Source organism: Chelonoidis abingdonii, chromosome 2, assembly GCF_003597395.2.
Source record: "Chelonoidis abingdonii isolate Lonesome George chromosome 2, CheloAbing_2.0, whole genome shotgun sequence".
Lineage (NCBI taxonomy): Eukaryota > Metazoa > Chordata > Testudines > Testudinidae > Chelonoidis > Chelonoidis abingdonii.
The window spans coordinates 17,173,848-17,192,718 of NC_133770.1; the positions used below are offsets into that span (position 1 = coordinate 17,173,848).

The window sequence follows — 18,871 nt, forward strand, 5'->3', positions numbered from 1 at the left end:
TTCTTCCGCAGACCTTGCCCCGCACTTTCCTCATTATTCAAGGAATGAATCTGAATTGCAATTTACAGTATATTACATAATTAAAGTGTTAGCTCCAGCTACCATAATTTTGAAATCATTGTGATTTTGCCTATTTATGTCAATTTAACTATTAGCAGGGCCTGCTGTGGGAGGTGGGGAAATTACAAGGGGAAGCAGACAGAATTTGCTTAAGGTTGTGAAGGCCTTGGTTTTGAAAGTATTATTTGCATAATAAGTTCATAGTACTGAAAATTAATGCAACTCTGCATGTCTAACTGGCATTTTATTTCACAAACTAAGCTATTTCAAGTTTTGTAACAGACATTTCATTTCACTTGATTGTATTAAAAAAACTCCTTACATTCATGGTTTTTTAAACAAAAACAAATTTGAATGCATTTCATTTTGTGGTATAAGAGCAATGCTTTACATGTTTATTTTACAGCTGTTCAATTATTTTGATGTAGATGACTCATATTCAACACTTTACCAAATGCAGTACATAGGCCATACATATTATTTACAGCATACGAAGGTAAGAACTCGTGTGTTTTAAAACAGATAATGCTGTATTGAGAACAGTACATATTGGGAACAGTACAGCAGTCTGTACACCACCTGTATCTGTGATAAATATTTCCCCAGTGGTAAGTAACAGGGTTGTAATCCTTTTATCAGAGGGTTTTACAATGTGTTTGTGCGCTCAGCAATGCCCAAATAAAAAGTGGGAGAAAAGGGTACTGTTCTGGACTTAGTGTTTACTGAATTGGGTCCTAACACTAAGCACACACTTCAGTGCTTTGCTGAATCAGAAGCAAAAACCTCAGCCTCTTTTTGTGAGTCTCTCACTCCTTTATGAATTTAGAGCATTTTGGTTTCAACTATTATGCAATAATTCAGATAATTCTTTTTCTTAAAGACTTAGACTGGATTGTGATTCTCCTTATGACAGGAGGGAGCTCAGCCAATATAATTAATTCTCAAGTGACTAAACTTCTGCTTTGATCAGTCTCTTACCACATCAATTGAATAAAATTTTCATCCCTTCTTCGGCAGAACAGTGGGCTTACAAATACACACCACCAATAAAACAGACTGGGTTGAACACATACATTATACAAGTGCTCTCTAAAAAAGGGACAATGTTGAGGCCTTAACTTTGAAGAAGGTGCAAAGAAAAATAATTCTACCACACTGCCACAGGAGAAAAAAAACCAAAAAAACCACAAGAGCCACTCCATTCAGTTTTATTTCTCTCTCTTCACCAACATTATTACCAGAGCTTGGACAATGGTATTTATGATGGAGATGATTAACTCTATATGCTGAGGTTGTTAAACCAAAGCAGCCATTTAAATTTCAGCACCATTCAAACTATATGGAGTCAATTTTTATCTAGTCAGAAAGAAAAAGTTTTTAGAGAAAGACCTTTTAACTTTTCAGAGGGAATAAGGAAGGGAGAGAAAAAATTAGTGAACAATTTTTTTGACCGTGTACTATGTGAATGTGTTCAGATTTTATACTGAAAAAAGTCTGAGGTGCTATTAAAAAAGAGTTGTCAACAGTAGACTCAAACTTCAGGCTAACAGAAAGCAAGTTTTGACAAGACGGTTTTTATATATATATTTTTTAAACAAGTCATTAATGTAGTTTTCAGTTTAATTTAAACATTTCCCATCCTGTGCCTGAAATTAGAGAGAGTGACAAATCAATCCATTTTCATTGTCCTATCTGGGAGAAATGGAGAAACACCCCATCAATGCGAGACTGAACATTCATTCAGTCTTCATAGTGTAAGGTGTTACACAATAACCCAGGTAAAGACAGTTGCTTTTAAAAAGTAACAGTGTCCCTTTAATGTATAATTAGCCTGTAAAGAGGGAAGGGAGATAAGAGTGATTCAGTGTCTTACAGTATAACAAATATCCAGGTGGGAAAAAAAGGATGTAAGCAGCATGTAAAATCTGTACATGCAAAGATACCTGGCATTTTCAAAAACTGCTATGAACAAATTCATATAGTAAGGTTTGTTTAATTTCTTCTATCTGCAGAAGAAAGTCTACAATTATATAGTGTGATCTCTAAGCTTTACGGTGCATTTACATTAGCAAAAACCTTTCATCGCTCTTTGCATCTGTACAAAAACTGTATATCCATTATAATTTACAAAAAATCGTATCTGCAATCTTACAAACATGATTTAACATTTTAGTACACAGGAAAATATATAGCTCTCTGGCACTTAGTCTCCTCCACGGTACCTGTCTATTACAGTACAGAATAACACTTTTCAACATGTGCTTTTGAAAACCTTAGACTGAAGTAATGTAGGCTGATCTAGAAGCTACAGCTTCTGCAGCTCCCAAGTGTTAAAAAATGAGAAAAATCTGCCACTTTTTTGTATAACAATCAACAGTTTATTAATGGACATGGTGAAATTTTAGCTATCCACCAAAAATGTGTAAAAAATTGCCATGAAAGTAAAAATAAATAAAGCTGTTTTTAAAATCAGTCTTGTTTTACATATCAGTTCAGAATGCAACATTAAAAACATGAAACCATCATTAAAGTTTTAAAGTAATCTACTGATATTCAAATTACAACCTTTATGACAAATACAATGAGAACTGAAACTGATTTGGTTTTAGGTTTAAAGACTTTCACATTCAGATACAGTGTCGTGTTTAGCACAATACTTCCTCTGACAGTGATGGGCAACTGATGACATATTGCTGTATTTGACATAAGGCACTATGATATGAATATGCCATACACTTGCCTTATGTCAGATGTCTGTTGCTGACCAGTGACTTCTGTCAAATACGAATGAAACAGTTTCAGAATACAGTGCATTTTAACAAAGGACATAGTATTTCAGCAAATGTTTTGAAGACATTTTGAAATGCAAGCCTACATTTTTTAACATAAGGTTTTTTGTCATGCTGCTTTTTTTGCGACACCACTAGGGGAAAATACAGACATTACCCATCACTGAGTTTCAATACACATTCTCATAACCGTTCTTCTCGTTTTTATTGCGGTCAGTGTTCTTGAGGCAAACTTGACTCAAACTTCGTTCAAGTTCTCCTAGAAAGCTTTATACATTCACAGCAGTCACTCAGTTTCACTCTCCTTTTGTTTGGCACCTGTTCATAGAGAAAAAAATTCAGACTTTTCAAAAACATGTAATGTTGTTGCTCAGACTGTACTTCAGAGTCATGGAGAGGCAGTTTGAAAAAAACTGTTCTGGAGCATATCTGGGATATTGCAACACTGACTCACTATGTATGAGACTCAATTGTCAATACGATTCTTGAAGACATGTTAATTTTAGTAATTAGGAAAATGAGCAAACCCAGAGGGGCACTTGGACCACCGCTGCTTATTTTTTTTTAAAACAGAGGTGCCCCTCAGCATAGCAGCCAAGTGCCATAGAAGGCAAATCAACAACACAGTTGCTGAACCAATGGTGATGATTCTTCTAGGATGAGGTCAAGAACCATGGCACAAAAGACCCTTGGTGATTTTTTTTTTTGGTCCTTGACATCAGTCAAAATCAGCATTAAAGCTCTCTCAAGGTGAAGACCTACTTGAGACCTAGCCAAAAAGGATTCCCACACTATCTGTATTATGCTGGTGCGTCAGTTTACTTTAGCACAGAGGAAGAGCCTGATTAATGGGTGGTCCAACTGTCCTGGAAGAACAAGTGGTGACAGGGCTGGAAGACCATCCAGTATACTGGATTTCATTTAGGCTCTTCACCACTGCCTCTGCTTCTGGGTTGCAGCATCAAGCCCTCTCTCTCTTCTACAGTTCCAGGCAGCCAGCTGGGTATGTGCTGTATTTATATTATTATTATTATTTTAGGTATCAGGGAGGTAAAATGTGTGAGGAAGCAAGATAGAGATCTGAAATCCAAGACTTCTGAGGGCCCATGAGGTTGCTGGGAGCCATCCTGGAATGTTAGTTTGAAAGTCAGCAATTGGAAGAGGACTGAGTTAAATGTGGAGACTTGCCAGCAGGAGGTGGTTTTATTCAGGTTTTCTAAAGTTGCCAAGAAAGGTTTCTCCAGACTCCAGAGACTGGCTGATCAAGTACTTAAAGAGGTCTGGGCTGCTGAGGGGGTTGCAGTGAGACCAGACTGGGAGAACACAGGACTCCATGGCTTGAAAGACCAATGAGCACTTCCAGATGATCAGTTCATTCATAGGTTTTAATTGTAAATAATACTCTACAAGTTTGTGAATTCAATCTGGAGTGGAGCTGTGGTAATTTCTGGAGTGGCCTTCAAAGAACACTTACCGGAGACCCTTGCTCCTTGAAACAACTGGGTCCTTCTAACAAGACAGCAGAGGAAGGGTTGCCCCAAGATGAGAAGCTTGGTGGTAGCAGCTGATGGCCACAGGAAACCTGGCGTTGCGACAGCTGGACTTCAAATGTATACAGTTGTGGAGAGAGATTGTGCACTAAGTTCTCCCCCACACACTTGTTTTTTTCCTACCTACAGCAACCACTATCCACCACTTAGAGGAGAAATCCTATAGTCTCTCCTCCTAACAGTCACAATTCCTTTCTCCATATACATAAGCAGACATGACTGGTCTCAAGCTAAATTTAGCATTATCAATGCAAATGAAAAATTCCACTTGGGCTTATGGTTAGACACTCTCTTTTAAAGGGGCAGTATCAGATTCAATTTGGCCCAAAATTCAGGAAACCTTGTGTGTTTAAACAAAAAAAATCTTGACTCAAATGTTTATCTCTTCACCCCATTAAAATGGAAAGAGGATTTTTGCTTAAAACTTTGCAGCACTATACTAACTGTAGAACCTAAAAGCAAAAACTTACTATAAAAAAGTGAAACTGCTAGTGTTTTCCATTGCTTAAGCTGAGAGAAATACAAAAAACAGCATCAGCATGAATGGTGAGAGTTTTATAAAACTTCTGATTTATGTGACAGGGTACCTGTCAGTAGTTTTAATTAAGTATCCCACATTGTGATTCCATACTTCCTCCTCTCTAAACATAAGCCCCAGCTTTTTTCCCCCCTAGAAATGAGATATAGGAGCAGCAGCCTCTACAGCCAACAGCAATAGCATTCATGGAATGCTCTGTTCTACACTCCATAAGCAAAGTTTGACTCTAATGGTGAAAGCTGGTATAATACTTGAGATAAATCATCCAGATTCACCTTTCCCTACAAACTTGAACATGGAGATTTAGTTGTTTTTTCTGCCAAAAAGTGGTAAGTACACTAGACAATATGTTTTAACAGTTACAGTATTTGACACCAAGACAGATGACAACGATGCGGCTGTGAAAAAGACTAATACAATCTTAGGCTGGATCAGGCAAAATATTTCCAGCAGAGACAGGGAAGTGTTAGTATTCCAGATGAGATGTATAATGGTACTGTGTACAATTCGGGTCTTCCATATTTAAGAAAGATGAATTCAGACTGGAACAGGTGCAGAAAAGGACTACTAAGATTATCAGAGTAATGGAAAACCTACCTTATGAGAGAAGACTCAAAGAGCTTGGCTTGTTTAGCCTAACCAAACAAAGGCCGAGGGGAGATACAATTGCTCTCTATAAATACATCAGATGGATAAATACCAGGGAGGGAGAGGAGTTATTTAAGTTAAGCACCAATGTGGACACAAGAACGAATTGATATAAACTGGTCATTCAACAAGTTTAGGCTTGAAATTAGACAAAGGTTTCTAACCATCGGAGGACTGAAGTTCTGGAAGCCTTCCAAGGGTAGCAGTAGGGGTAAAAAAACGTAACTGGGTTCAGGACTGAGCTTGGTAAGTTTATGGAGGGAATGGTATGATAAAACTGCTTACAATAGCATATAGCTGATCTGTCTGCTAGCAGCAAATATCCCGAACGGCCAGTGATGGGACCCTGGAGGGGCGGGCTCTGAGTTACTATAGAGAATTCTTTCCCAGGTATCTGGCTGTTGGATCTGGCTGAAATGCTCTGATTGCCATATTTGGGGGCAGGAAAGAATCCCCACCCCACCCCCAAGTCAGATTGGCAGAGACCCTGCAGCATGGAGCACAGGGTCACTTGCAGGTTTAAACTAGTGTAGTGATGGTGGATTGTGTGTAATTTCAAGTCTTTAAATCATGATTTGAGGACTTGAATCACTCAGCTAAAGGTTATGGGTCTATTACAGGAGTGGGTGGGCAAGATCCCATGGCCTGCAATGTGCAGGTCAGACTAGAGGAACCTGATGGTTCCTTCGGACCTTAAAGTCTATAACAGACATTAGCAACAAATCAAGCAGACTAAGAACAGCATGCTATGCTATACCCTACTGTACCTGAAGGTTTATGAAAAGAGGTCAGAAGGCAGCATCTATACCTGCCGGCGTGAGCACCAATGCTTGTAGAATGTCAGAGAGGGAGATGATACCCACAATGCTATCTGCTTCATTCACTACTACCAGACGATGAACCTGCAAGCAGGGAAAATATATATTTATTGGATAGGAATTTTATTTTTCTGATTTATAACTAATGGAACAGTGAAACAAGAGTCCTAATATAAAGTGCTTAAGGTGGGCAAATTTTCAGAATTAGAGGGAAGAAATTGTTCGGTTTCTTGACTAACATTTTAATATGGTGGTATCACATGCTTAAGCTGCTATTTAAAGGAGCACACAGTTGTAATATTTGTGTGATTTTGCAGCAAAAGGGACCCTGTCAAGCGATATCAACCCAGAAATAATAATTTATTTTTACAAAACCTAAGACTAAGACTTGGCATAGCTCTGTTCTGAAAAGCAACTCTGAAGTGCCATTGAGAGTTTCAAATTTGAGTCAATAATCTCTGAATACATTGATACAAATTAGAGTACAGTGATAAGAACTTGACATTAAAGAGATTTTTCCAACTGACAGCCTCTGCCAACTCAACCTGGCATCTTATATTCACAAGCTGGGCCCTTGCATGTGCACCATCATCAGGAAGAGGAGACTGCGTATGTCAAATTCTGCAGTCAGATTTATTCAAGGCCATTGTATTCAAGTTGTTTTCAGTGATACTTCTCTATAAAGGGATTGGACAGGTGAGATTAAGGGCCAAATCTGGGTCTAAAATTGGAACCTGAATAACAATTCTGCTAATTTTGCATGAAGCCTGAACAGATTTCATGTCATACTGCAGAGATAACACAGCTAGGAGAGTGAAGTAGCAAAGATGGGTTGCTAGACCAAGTAGATACAACTCTGAACATCCAGAGAGATTTGTGAATAGCAAAGGTGATATTTTTACAGTCACTTTTCAGAGTAGAATTTTAAGACCAACAGAAATGTTTCACATTTTTTATATTTTGCAGAAATAGAGTTTTCAATCAACAAATATTCACCTTCCAAGTTTATAATCTAATCATTGCAGCATTCATCAGGACCAGAAAAATGAACCTAAGCAGAAACAAAGTGAAGCTAACCAATCTAGTTTTGTTACAAGTTGAGAGCAATATTATTTACTTGTTGCATAAATAGTGAAAAGTTTGTTTAACAATTTCAGTTTGAATAATCAAATTTAACTGCAACATAGTTATACTGACAAACTTCAAGAGTAAGAGTTGGTCATCTACTTGAGTATAAAATGTAGATATCTAATAGCTGAATACTCTTGATCATTTATCCTAAGGTTCAACATTTAACCATTTCTTCTTTTTTAATATCACTAAAAATCAGTTTTCTGTAAGACACCACTTTTTTCCATGGGAAAGATGTCCAAATGAGTAAAAATGTAAATAGTGAGATTACAGCTTCCAGCACAGTATTTTGATGAGAACTGGCATTATTCTCTCTCAAAGATGAGATTAGGGATGACAGATACAAGAGCAAAAAACAGAGTTGAAATATTAACAACTTTCCTGTTTCTTTTAACACCTTGGAACCCCCTTAGCGCTAGGCAATCAAATTTCTCAAATGCTAGTAAGTGCAAAGAAGAAACCTCATCACCCTCACCAAGGGGATAATAGAATGAAAGCAGCATCTCTGGTTTGATTAAAGTAATGGTACGTTAATTTAGGACTGAGGTTAGCTACATACCAGTCAGGATACCTTAGAGCTCCTCTTCTCTTGTATTTGAACAGTCATACCCACCTGATACAAATGGGGAACACAGGAAAGAAATAGAAAGAAAAAGGGGGAAAATTCTGTTTTTATATTTTTTTCTTTTAATGAAACTGTGCTGGTGATACTTCGGACACGGATATTAGTTTTCTGTATATTATGCACATTTAATCACTTGGTCATCTTTCTCACATTGTGTTGTGAGTTCCATTAAGAAAAATTATTAGTATATCAATTAAACACTTAATACCAGTATGATTAAGCATTCTTGTTTAGCAACCAAAAAGATCAATTTAGTACCACACCTGGAATTTTTATAGTAAAAATAAGTGTTTTACACACGACACAAACTAATCCCCCCAGCCAATGGGCAGCTTTTAACATCACTTGGGAACAGGGCCAGATTTCTAGAATATTTGTGGGGCTCTACATAAAGCTGACTCATTGAGAAATATTTTATATTTGTGTATTTATAGTGTATCCATTTATATAGAAAAAATTCATTCGTTATACAATGTGCACAAAAATACATACAGTTTTTCCTATTAGATGTTAAGTGAATGTTTGAAGTTGTGTGAATTGAACTATACTGCAGCTATCAAGTGGCAAGTCTCAAGAAGCAGGTTCCTCTTGTAAAAGTGATTTTCCTTCTCAGGGAAGCTGTCACCTGGTAAAACAAAGGTTAATGAGGAAGGGTCAGGCAGGCAGGCCAAAATGGGCCACATCCTTGTGTGACATGCTGTCCAAATCACTCCCATTGTATTTCTGCACTTATGGTTGGCTTATTTGGGGGATCCAGACATTCCATAAAGCTTGTGAGCAAAAAAGTGAGTCCATTGAGGAACACAGTGTAATTCTTACAGACTGAGGGAGGATAAGTATGGCCTCACGAGGCTCAGCTTGCACTCCCAAGGGAAGGAATCTTTTTTGAAACTGTTGGAATGGACTTAAGACCTCTAAAGATATTAACAGAAAGTTAGATATAATACGAGTCATTCTAGACACACACTAGCACAAACTGCAAGCTTTAGTGGGCACAGAAAAAGCCAGAGGATATGGAATTGTCTGCTGATACAGTTCTAATGGAATACTGAGGAATAGGACTGACAATCCTGAGAATTAACTCAAATTAAATAAATGCAAGATTGGGGTCCTGAATATGCAACATCTTGGATGTGGAAACTGAAATATGTTTTAAAGGACTCATGAAGATGACTGAAATGGGTAATTTTGATTTTTCTGAAACAGTTTTGATAGGTGAACACCTCTCTCTTGCTCTCTTATATGAAGTCTATTGATACTGGAGAAGGAAGACAGAGGATAACAGCACCCAAACATTGGTAGATACAGCTACAGGTGAAATGGATTTAGACTTCATAATGTCTGCTTCTCTGGTCAGTCAGGTAACATCACATGGCAGAATCAGGAACCAGATGTATATCATAACTAAACATGATCAGGGATGCATGATGCAGTAATGTTAATATTATGTATTTGTCATTTGAATTTACACATATCTTTATGCTTTTAGCATGCTTGAACTCTTATTTGTTGTTTAAAGTTTGCCTCGTTGTAAATGCATCTCATAACCAGGAGTGCTGGAAACCTGTGTGAAGGGTTTCCATGCTTAAAAGACATCCAAGAGTCAAAAAATCTGCCAGGATGGTTTCTACAGCATTTAAAGATTTCATTTAGAAAGCCAAGTTTGTAGTCCTCCTCTCTTTTTGTAAAGATAAACCTTTTAAAAACAAAAAAAAGTGGTATGATATTCCTGAGTCTAGAGACATACTAAAATAGCTGTAAGATGTATACTGCTCCATCCATCTCAAAGTAGTGGTTATTCTGCAGTTTATAAACAATTTAAAATCACTGTTAACTCTTTCACTTATACTTGTCATATGATCTGGACAGTGAATTAATTTGAAAGGACATTCCACAAAACTTTTAAAAAGATGCCAATAATATTCTATCATATTTCTTCCCCATCCAGTCAGCAATGGGTGACCAATTTCCCAGTAGTCTTAATTTCTGGAAGTACCCTAATCTGCCAACAGATTACACTGAAACTTTGGTTAAGACTCAGTTACAGTATGATCACTAGCCATCTAGTCAGCCAGTGTCTGCACAACTTTTAGTTCCAAATACCTGCAGTGCCTTCCACACACTGTATCTCAGAGTCACAGATTCCAAGGTCAGAAGAGCCCACTGTGATCATCTATATTGACTTCCTATATAACACAGGTCATAGAACTTCCTCAAAATTCCTAGAGCAGATCTTTTAGAAAAAAAAATCTCATCTCGATTTAAAAACTGCTAGTGATGGAGAATCCACCACAACCCCCATTAAAGTGTCCCAATGGTTAATCACCCTAATTGTTAAAAACTTGTGCCTTATTTCCAGTCTGATTTTGACTTGCTTCAGCTTCTAGCCATTGTATCAGGTTATGCCTTTCTCTGCTAGACTGAAGAGCCCATTATCAAAGATTTGTTCCCCATGTAGATACTTATACACTGTGACCAAGTCACCCCTTAACCTTCTCTTTATTAAGATAAATAGGTTGAATTTCTTCACTGTAAAGAAATGTTTTCTAACCCTTTAATCATTCCCCTGGTCTACTCTGAACCCTCCCCCCGCCCCAACCAAAAAAAAAAAAAAATAAACCCATCAAACATCCTTCTCAAAACTATAGGGGGTGGACACCAGGACTGGCGACAGTTATCCAGCAGTGGTCACACAGAGCCGGATACAGGGATAAAATGACCTCTGCTTCCTACTTGAGATTCGCATTTAAATTACATCCAGGATCACATAAGCTCTTCTGGTCACAACATTGCACGGGGAGCTCATGTTCAGATGATTATCCACCATGACCCCCAAATGTTTAACAGAGTTCCCGTCCTGTAAGTCCACATACATTCTTTGTTATAGATGTATAAATTTACATTTAGCCATGTTAAAATGCATATTGCTTATTTGTGGTCTAGCAAAGCGACCAGATCACTCTGCAGTAACCGTTCTCTTCATTATTTACCACTCCTCCAATCTGTGTCATCAGTAAAATTTAGAGATTATTTTTGTTCTTCCAGGTCATTGATAAAAATGCTTGATAGCATGGGCAAGAAACCAATCCCACTACAAGACCCACTAAAAAATGCCTAGTCGTGATTCCCTGTTCACAGTTTACGTTTTGAGACTAATCAGCTAATTTTAAGTCATTTAATGTATACCATATTAATGTTGTATTATTTAGTTTCTTAATCAAAATGTCATGTGGTACCAAATCAAATGCCTTACAGAAATCTGAGCATATTACATCAACACTATTCTCTTTATAGCACACTGGGGAAGTTCTCATGGGGAAAAAAAAAAAAAAAAAAAAAAATCAGGTTAGTGTGAAAGGATTTATTTTCCATAAACCCATGTTGATTGGCATTAATTATATTACCCTCCTTTAACTGACTATATTATTCAGCTTTAATTATTAATATATATACATACATAATTATCTTACAGCTACACAAAGAAGTATGCCATCTTTGCATAGGCCCTCACCCACTCTAATAATGGTTTTGATCCTGAGGTTACTTCTGAAAAATATGACATGCACTCTCAGACATAGCTTGTCAGCTGCAAAGCGTTAGCCATCCACAGTGCAGTCTGCAGGACTGTGCATTTGTTGCCAAGTATGTTCCAAAAGCAGCATTTCTCTTGAATAACATAACATTATTTTTGAAAGATTCTTGCATTGTCCACTGATATCAAGTAGAAAACATAGCAGTGGGGCTAAGTGGAGATACAAACTACAAAAAGTATCTTGCAATTCCTCCATCACCTGCCAAGTCCTCAACGAAGTTGTACTGATTTCACCAAAATCACCTGCAAATTACCAGTGCCCCTGTTGATAAACCTAGTAAATCAACACTTTGATATCGACACATGCTAATGTAAGAAGCAACATCTACAGTGAACCATCAACATTGCTTTGTGTTATTTTATTGGACTTTGATGAAAGGATGCTTATGCACTATTTGGTACCCTTGTTCTCTTAGTGCTTTAAAATACTAAAGTGAACAAAGTAAGCTCACCTCAGCCTTCACTATTCTATCAACAATGGTCTCCAGTGTTTCCAGCTTACTGCACTTCACAACACCTTCAAAATACTGAGAACGGTGCTGGAGGGCTTGTGTTACTGTGATATCTAGATTATTATAGGTTTTTTCAGCAGCCAGGTTCTGAAAAATAAATTAGAGGAATCATTATTAGTCTTCACAAGAAACAAGGAGGTATGTGTCATTAAACTATCAATGCAAATATCAAGTTAGATTTTCTGGCGTAAATTGATGGCTATTCTGCTTCATATATTAAGCAAAGTATATCAAAGTCCTTCAACTTATAAACACAGCCAAGTAAGCACTTCTGTTAAACACTCCAAAACAAACTTAACAACAATTAATACACAATTGTTCACCAGGCCAATGAAGAACTCCCTTTGCTGAATGATCTTTGGGTAGGCGGTTCAATGCTGCTCCATCTACTTTTGTACAAGGAGTAGAAAATTTGAAGGTCAACTGAAGTTCTAGAGATTTAAGAGACATTAGCAATAAAGAGAAACTTGACTACCTTACTTGTAGTTTGTTCTTCTCATGAAGTAGCATATCCACTGCTATGAGCATTACTCATGAGTTAGACCTGCTCAGTATGCTACAATGGGGGCATCTTAGGCTTCATCCCCAGACCCACCATCTTCTTCCCTGTTTGAGCTCAGACTCCCACTGCTAGACTGTTCTGGCACTGCAATCTGACACCAAAAGGTAACTTCCAAAGCTGGAACTATGTGAACTAGATAAAACACATCACCAGTATCACTACTGAAGTGCAAAGGTTAATTAAAGTATTATGGATAACATCTACAGTCTGGATCAGGACTCCTTTCATATTCAGAGTTTTGCCCAGACCACTGGATGCCTTCTCTTTTGAGAAGAGTTACAGGTAAGGAACTTAACTATCTTTCCCTTTCATAATGAGATTTGGCTATTACTCATGGGCATTACAAACTGCACATCTGTTTATTCCCCCTCCCTACTGTTCCCTGCCCCACCCCCCGCCCCTCACTCCCACATCCTCCTCCCCTTGCCCTATCCCACCCCATTCTGTTCCTTCCACCCCACCGCCCTGCCCCACTGCAGGCACTCGTACAGAAAACAGGATGGCTCCCAGGACACAGAAGGGGAGCACAACCAGCACTAGAACTCAGGAAGTAGCATCCAGCTGCAGGGTCAGCAACAGCCAGCCAAGCGGCACCTTTCTTCAGCTGGGCAGCTTTGCACTTGCAGAAATGGGATGGCAGTGTTCCTGCACACCTCGTCTCTGTTTGGGGGTGTAATATGCCCCCAAACTATGCCCACAAGAGTCCCCCGCTCCCACTTCTCTGCACAGCTTCCCTTTGCTTCCCCATCATTTTCTGTGGGGAAGCAAATAAATCTGCAGGGGAACATGAATTCTGCATGTGCACAGTGGAAGAATTCCCCCAGGCGTAAAAATCCAGTCTCATGAAATTCCCAACAACCTGTAAGAGGAAATCCTCACTCTAAAACTCTCTGAAAGAGTTGGGCTCTGGTGCAGCAGTAGTTAAGAAGAGGATGTCTGAACCACTATACATCCTCTATTGTGATGCCATGAGTAACGTAGACCACCAGATGCACATGTATATGAAATACGAATAAGCCAGAAAAAATACTGTGCAAAGTGAATGAAAGTGGTGTTTTAGCAAGTTCATCAAATTAATAGTTAGGTAATAAGTAATAGCTGAAGCAAACAACTGAAGGACTGCAATTTCAAGACACACTTTAAAACATTTTACAAAATTTAAAAAAAGATACTTACTATTACATCAAATTTGGAATAAATATCTACAACTCTTCCTAAAAATGAAAAAAGAAGTTAGTAAACTATTTTAGAAACAAAAAGAAAAAAAGTTATTTTCCTTGCATCCTAGTTTCATTAATTACAAGGAAAAAATTCAGATCAAGAATGAAAAAAACTTTTGACATGTTACAGTGAACATCTGGCTAACTGAACAGGGGGGTGATATAATAAGATCTTCTAGGCCTGTTAACTTGGATTTTTCATTTGTTATTTCTTGCATCTCAAATTATATTCTATCCCCTCCTCACTCTTGTTGTTTGATGACTAAGTGGCTGGATGGTATAAAGAGAGATTTAGGGATGGTTTCAGCACAGATAATTGTACAAAATAGCAAATTCAAAACGAAACACGCTATCACTCCCCCTTACTATATTCTTGTACAGCTTAATACATACCTGACTCATCCACAACTGGTAATGCAGATATCCTTCTGTCTACAAATATGTTCAAGGCTTTAATAATAGGAGTGTCTGGATGTATGAAGGCAATGCTGTGATAAGTTCCTATCCCAAGTTCATCCAAGTTCTTCTTCATAAAGGCAGGCTTTGGCATTTCTGACACCTAGGAGAGTTAAAAATACATTCATGCACAAATCATGGTGGATTCTCCATCACTGACAATTTTAAAATCAAGATTAGGTGTTTTTCTAAAAGATATACTCTAGGTATGATTTTGGGTATGTTCAGTGCCTTGTGTTATACAGGAGCTCAGACTAGATAATCAGAAGGGTCCCTTCTGGCCTAAAAATCTATGAATCCGTGGGTTTACAATGCAGTTTTCTTGAAGTGCTTGCACATCTCCATTTCAGTGTAGGTGTGTGCATGCCCCGAAAACAGCTGCTGGAAATTTTTCTCCTAGTGGTATCTGGCAGGTCAGCTCTGGTGCTCTCTGGTGTTGTGCACTCATAGCGCCAGTAGAAAGGGCCCTGATGATGTTATGCCAACTCAGTTCTTTGTTACCGCCCATGACAGTTGATGGAACTGCTCTGGTTGCTTCGGCAAACTTCACAATGGTTTTTGCTATTTTCTAGAGTAAATAGTTAATCAGTTAGTCAGTTTTTTTTCAGTTACATTAGTGTTGGACCCTTCCCCGAACAGTTAGTGAAGTTTGTCCATCTCCAGGTGCAGTGGCATGCCTTGGTCACCGGGCTTCAAGCCCAGTGCTTCCTGTAGCAAGTCAATGCCCTTGAGCAACCCACACTTGAGCTGTCTCAAGTGCTTGGAAGAGGCTCAAAGAAGGACCACTGCCAGATCTGTAATCTTGCACAAAAAAGGACCGGAAAGCGAGACTGAAGGGCTCTCTCATGGAGGCAGCTCTGAGACCTGCTTAGAACTGAATTGCTTGGACTCGGTGCCAAGTGCCTCGGTGTCGATGCAGAGCCTGGTGCCTAAGAAGAAAAACAAGAAGCAGCCAGAAAGAGGTTGACCCCAGCACAGAAGTCAGTCAGACATGGGGACCGGGATACATTGAGATCTGTGCTGGGACACTCTTCCACTTCAGCACCAGCAACTCTAGTACCTATGCAGGGTTCCACTGAATTTAGAGGCACTGACCTCAGGCAGGCAACATGGCTCCAGTGTGTTTATGGTGCCATCAATTCTTGAAATGTTCGCAGCAGCCAGAGACCTTCTTTTGTTGCCAGTGCCTCCATCTTTGGCAATGCTAGAATCGGTGTTGCCAGGGCCATTGAGTGGCAGGGAACCATCTTTCTCCGGCCACCACCTGGCTCCTTGACAGCCTCATTGCAAGCTTCACCAGTGGCCATCATCATCTCCGGCACCAACAGGGTCTGCATGGCCCTTGTTGCCTCACCAGGACTCCTCGTTGGAAATGTGCTCATACTCATCTCACCCTCGCTACGCCCTGAGGCACTCCTACTCCACTATTGCCCCAAATGCAGAGGTGACACCGAGTGCATGCAGCGGCCTTCTGGAATCCATGGTTTCCCTGCGGCCCAGGGCCCTTTCTAAAGGCGCTCCTACTTGGTGGCCTCTGAGAACAGAGGACCACTGGTACCTCACCGAGAGACTGGACTTCGGTACCAAACTTCAAGAGGAAAAAGTTCCAGGAAAAACACAAGGAGAGATGGATGCCCCCTATCCAGTGCTGGATTCCTTTTCCTCCTCCCCAGATGAGGCTGTGGTGACAGCTGGTGTGTTTCCTCCCCAGGCTGACCACAAGGCTCACCAAGACTTACTAAAGTGGATGGCCTCAAAACTGGATATCATGACAGCTGTGGGCTCATCGAGGGTGACCCTGCCACTCACTGAGGCTTTCATGGACCCAGTCAAGGTGCTATGGCAGACTCCTGTGTCCCTTCCTCCCATGGCAAAGTGTACAAACTGGAAGTATTTCATGCCAAATATGAGTTCTGAGTTCTTATACCCATACCCCGCTCCAGGATCCCTGGTAGTTTCAGCCACTAACGAAGAGATCACTAAGGTCAGTTGGGAGCAATGCCTAAAGTGAAGGATCTCAAAAGGCTACACTTATTTGGCAGGAAGGTCTATACTACAGGAGAACTGCAACTTCACATAGCAAACCAGCAGGCATACTGGGCTGCTATGGCTTTAACATATGGTATGCCATGCAAAAGTTTAAAAGACCTGATCCCTCAAGAACCCAGACAGGAGTTCTTCTCACTGGTTGAAAAAGGAAAAACAGTATCAAGGGCCTACTTACAGGCAGTCATGGACGTGGCTGACTCTGCAGCAAGATCCATGACCTTGGCTGTAACCATGCACAGGAGCTCATGGTTACAGTCATCTGTATTTACTCAGGAGGTTCATCAAACCTTCCAGGATCACCCCTTTGAAGGGTCCTCACTCTTCTTGGAGCAAAGTGATGCTAAGCTTCATGGCCTTAAGGATACCAGGGCAACCTTGAAGTCCTTGGGGTTGGCTACCCCAGCGGCTTCTAGGAAACATTACAGGACCCAACAGGCTGGCTGGTACTTCGCCCTGCCAGCCCAGCAGGACACACAGAGGAGAAAGAACAGGGGGTTTACGCATAGACCTCTACCAGCTTTCACCTTGGATCCAATGAAAGACACCCCCAGGAACTTGGGGAGCTTGAAGCATTCCTTTTGATGGAATGCTTGGGGAGCTTGAAGCACTCCTTTTAATGGAACATCCCAGTTCCCATGATATCAGATCCAGTTTCCATGATATCAGATCCAGTTCCCACCCCCCTTCCTGTTTTGGACTGCCCCATCCCATTTCTTTAGAGCCTGAGCCTGCACTACTTGGTACTGCTGGGTGCTGAGCATGGTAGAAGTGAGATGCACCCTCCAGCTTGTGTCTACCTCACCTTCCCACCCTCCCTGCTTTCCCCTCTTCAGGGACCCATCTCATGAGCAACTATTGGTACAGGAAGTCCAGTCCTCCTTTGGGTGGCAGCTGTAGAAGAGATTCTGTACAACTTGAAAGGAAAGGGATTCTACTCCTCTATTCCTGATTCCAGAAGCCAAGGATGGTCTCAGACCTATTCTAGACCTTCACTGTCTCAACCACTACCATCATTCCCTTTGACTCCAGGGGATTGATATGCCACCCTCGATTTAAAAGATACATACTTTCACATATCGATTTTCCGAGGCCACAGAAGGATCCTCAGATTCATCGTAAACCAGGTACATTACCAGTTCACGGTGCTTCCATTCAACCTGTTAGCTGCTCCACCACGTGTCTTCACCAAATGCATGGCAGTGGTAGCTGCCTTCCTGAGGAAAGGGGGAGTACATGTCTTCCCGTATCTAGACAACTGACTTGTCAAGGATCAGTCCAGGGCTCAGGTGGAATCCAACATCCACTTAATCCAATCATCCTTCCAGGCCCTAGGCCTGCTAATAAAACACACAAAAGTCCACCCTCATCCCCCTACAGAGGATAGAGTTCATCTGGGAGGTTCTCAACTCCATTCAGGCCAGAGCCTTGCTCCTGGGAGATTGGTTTGGAGAGATCACAACCCTGATAAAAAAGGTCCCTCAAGGCCCACCTGGTTACAACACGTGCAGAGCTGGGCCACATAGCATCGTGCAATACGCAAGGCTGCGTCTCAGACCTCTTTAAGTATTGCTGACCACAGTGTACTTGCCTGTCCATCACCATCTAGACTCCATTCTCATTGTACCTTCTCAAGTCCTTGTCTCCCTGGAGTGGTGGCTGGACCATCACGTGGTCTGTGCAGGTGTACCCTTTTCGCAGTCCCAACTTTCGATGTTGTTGGTCTCAGACATGTTGTTGCTGGGCAGGAGAACCCACCTGAGGGACCTCAGGTTTCAAGGCCTCTGGTCCCCAAAAGAACTCTCGCTCCATATCAACATCAGAGAGCTTAGGTGATCCACCTAGCCTGCTAGGTGTTCCTGCCTCACATTGAGAACAAGGTAGTTTTGGGTGTCACAGACAACATGACAGCCATGTTCTACATCAGACAAGGTGCAGCGTGCTCTTCCCCTCTGTGTCAGGAAGCAATTCATCTGTGGCAGTTCTGCATAGTGCATTCAATCCATCGAGGCTTCTCACCTCATGGAAGCGCAGAACCAGCTGGTGGATCACCTCAGAAGGGCTTTCTCCTCTCACTACGAATGGTCCCTCCAGCCGGATGTCATGAGGGTCATTTTCCAACCGTGGAGGACTCTGCAGATAGACCTGTTCACTACGCAGATCAAAAGGAAATGCCTCCAGTTCTGCTCCCTGCAAGGCCACAGCCTGGGTTCTCTCGCAGACAGTTTTCTGCTACTTTGGACAGATCACCTATACCTTTCCTCCTAGCCTGCTAGTGCACAAAGGTCTGATGAAGGCCAAACAGGACCGAGACTTGGCCATTC

General features: G+C 40.6%; 1 protein-coding gene across 8 annotated transcripts in view; it reads right to left on the bottom strand.

Annotated features, from left to right (window-relative positions):
• Positions 1 to 285: 285 nt before the first annotated feature.
• The window catches only part of PRKAG2 (protein kinase AMP-activated non-catalytic subunit gamma 2), a 403,677-nt gene continuing 385,091 nt past the window's right edge, over positions 286 to 18,871 (bottom strand). For 5 of the 8 annotated variants that reach the window (XM_075062182.1, XM_075062184.1, XM_075062185.1 and 2 more), the window contains 5 exons: positions 14,439 to 14,604; positions 14,002 to 14,039; positions 12,204 to 12,350; positions 6,394 to 6,487; positions 286 to 3,167 (listed from right to left, as the gene is read on the bottom strand). In XM_075062182.1, the coding sequence (XP_074918283.1) occupies positions 3,136 to 3,167; positions 6,394 to 6,487; positions 12,204 to 12,350; positions 14,002 to 14,039; positions 14,439 to 14,604 (477 nt within the window). In that variant the 3' untranslated portion in view covers positions 286 to 3,135. Of the gene's footprint in view, positions 3,168 to 6,352; positions 6,488 to 8,093; positions 8,148 to 8,651; positions 8,785 to 12,203; positions 12,351 to 14,001; positions 14,040 to 14,438; positions 14,605 to 18,871 lie in introns of those variants that run through there. The other 3 variants (XR_012655175.1, XM_075062183.1, XR_012655174.1) reach the window with 3 other exon arrangements.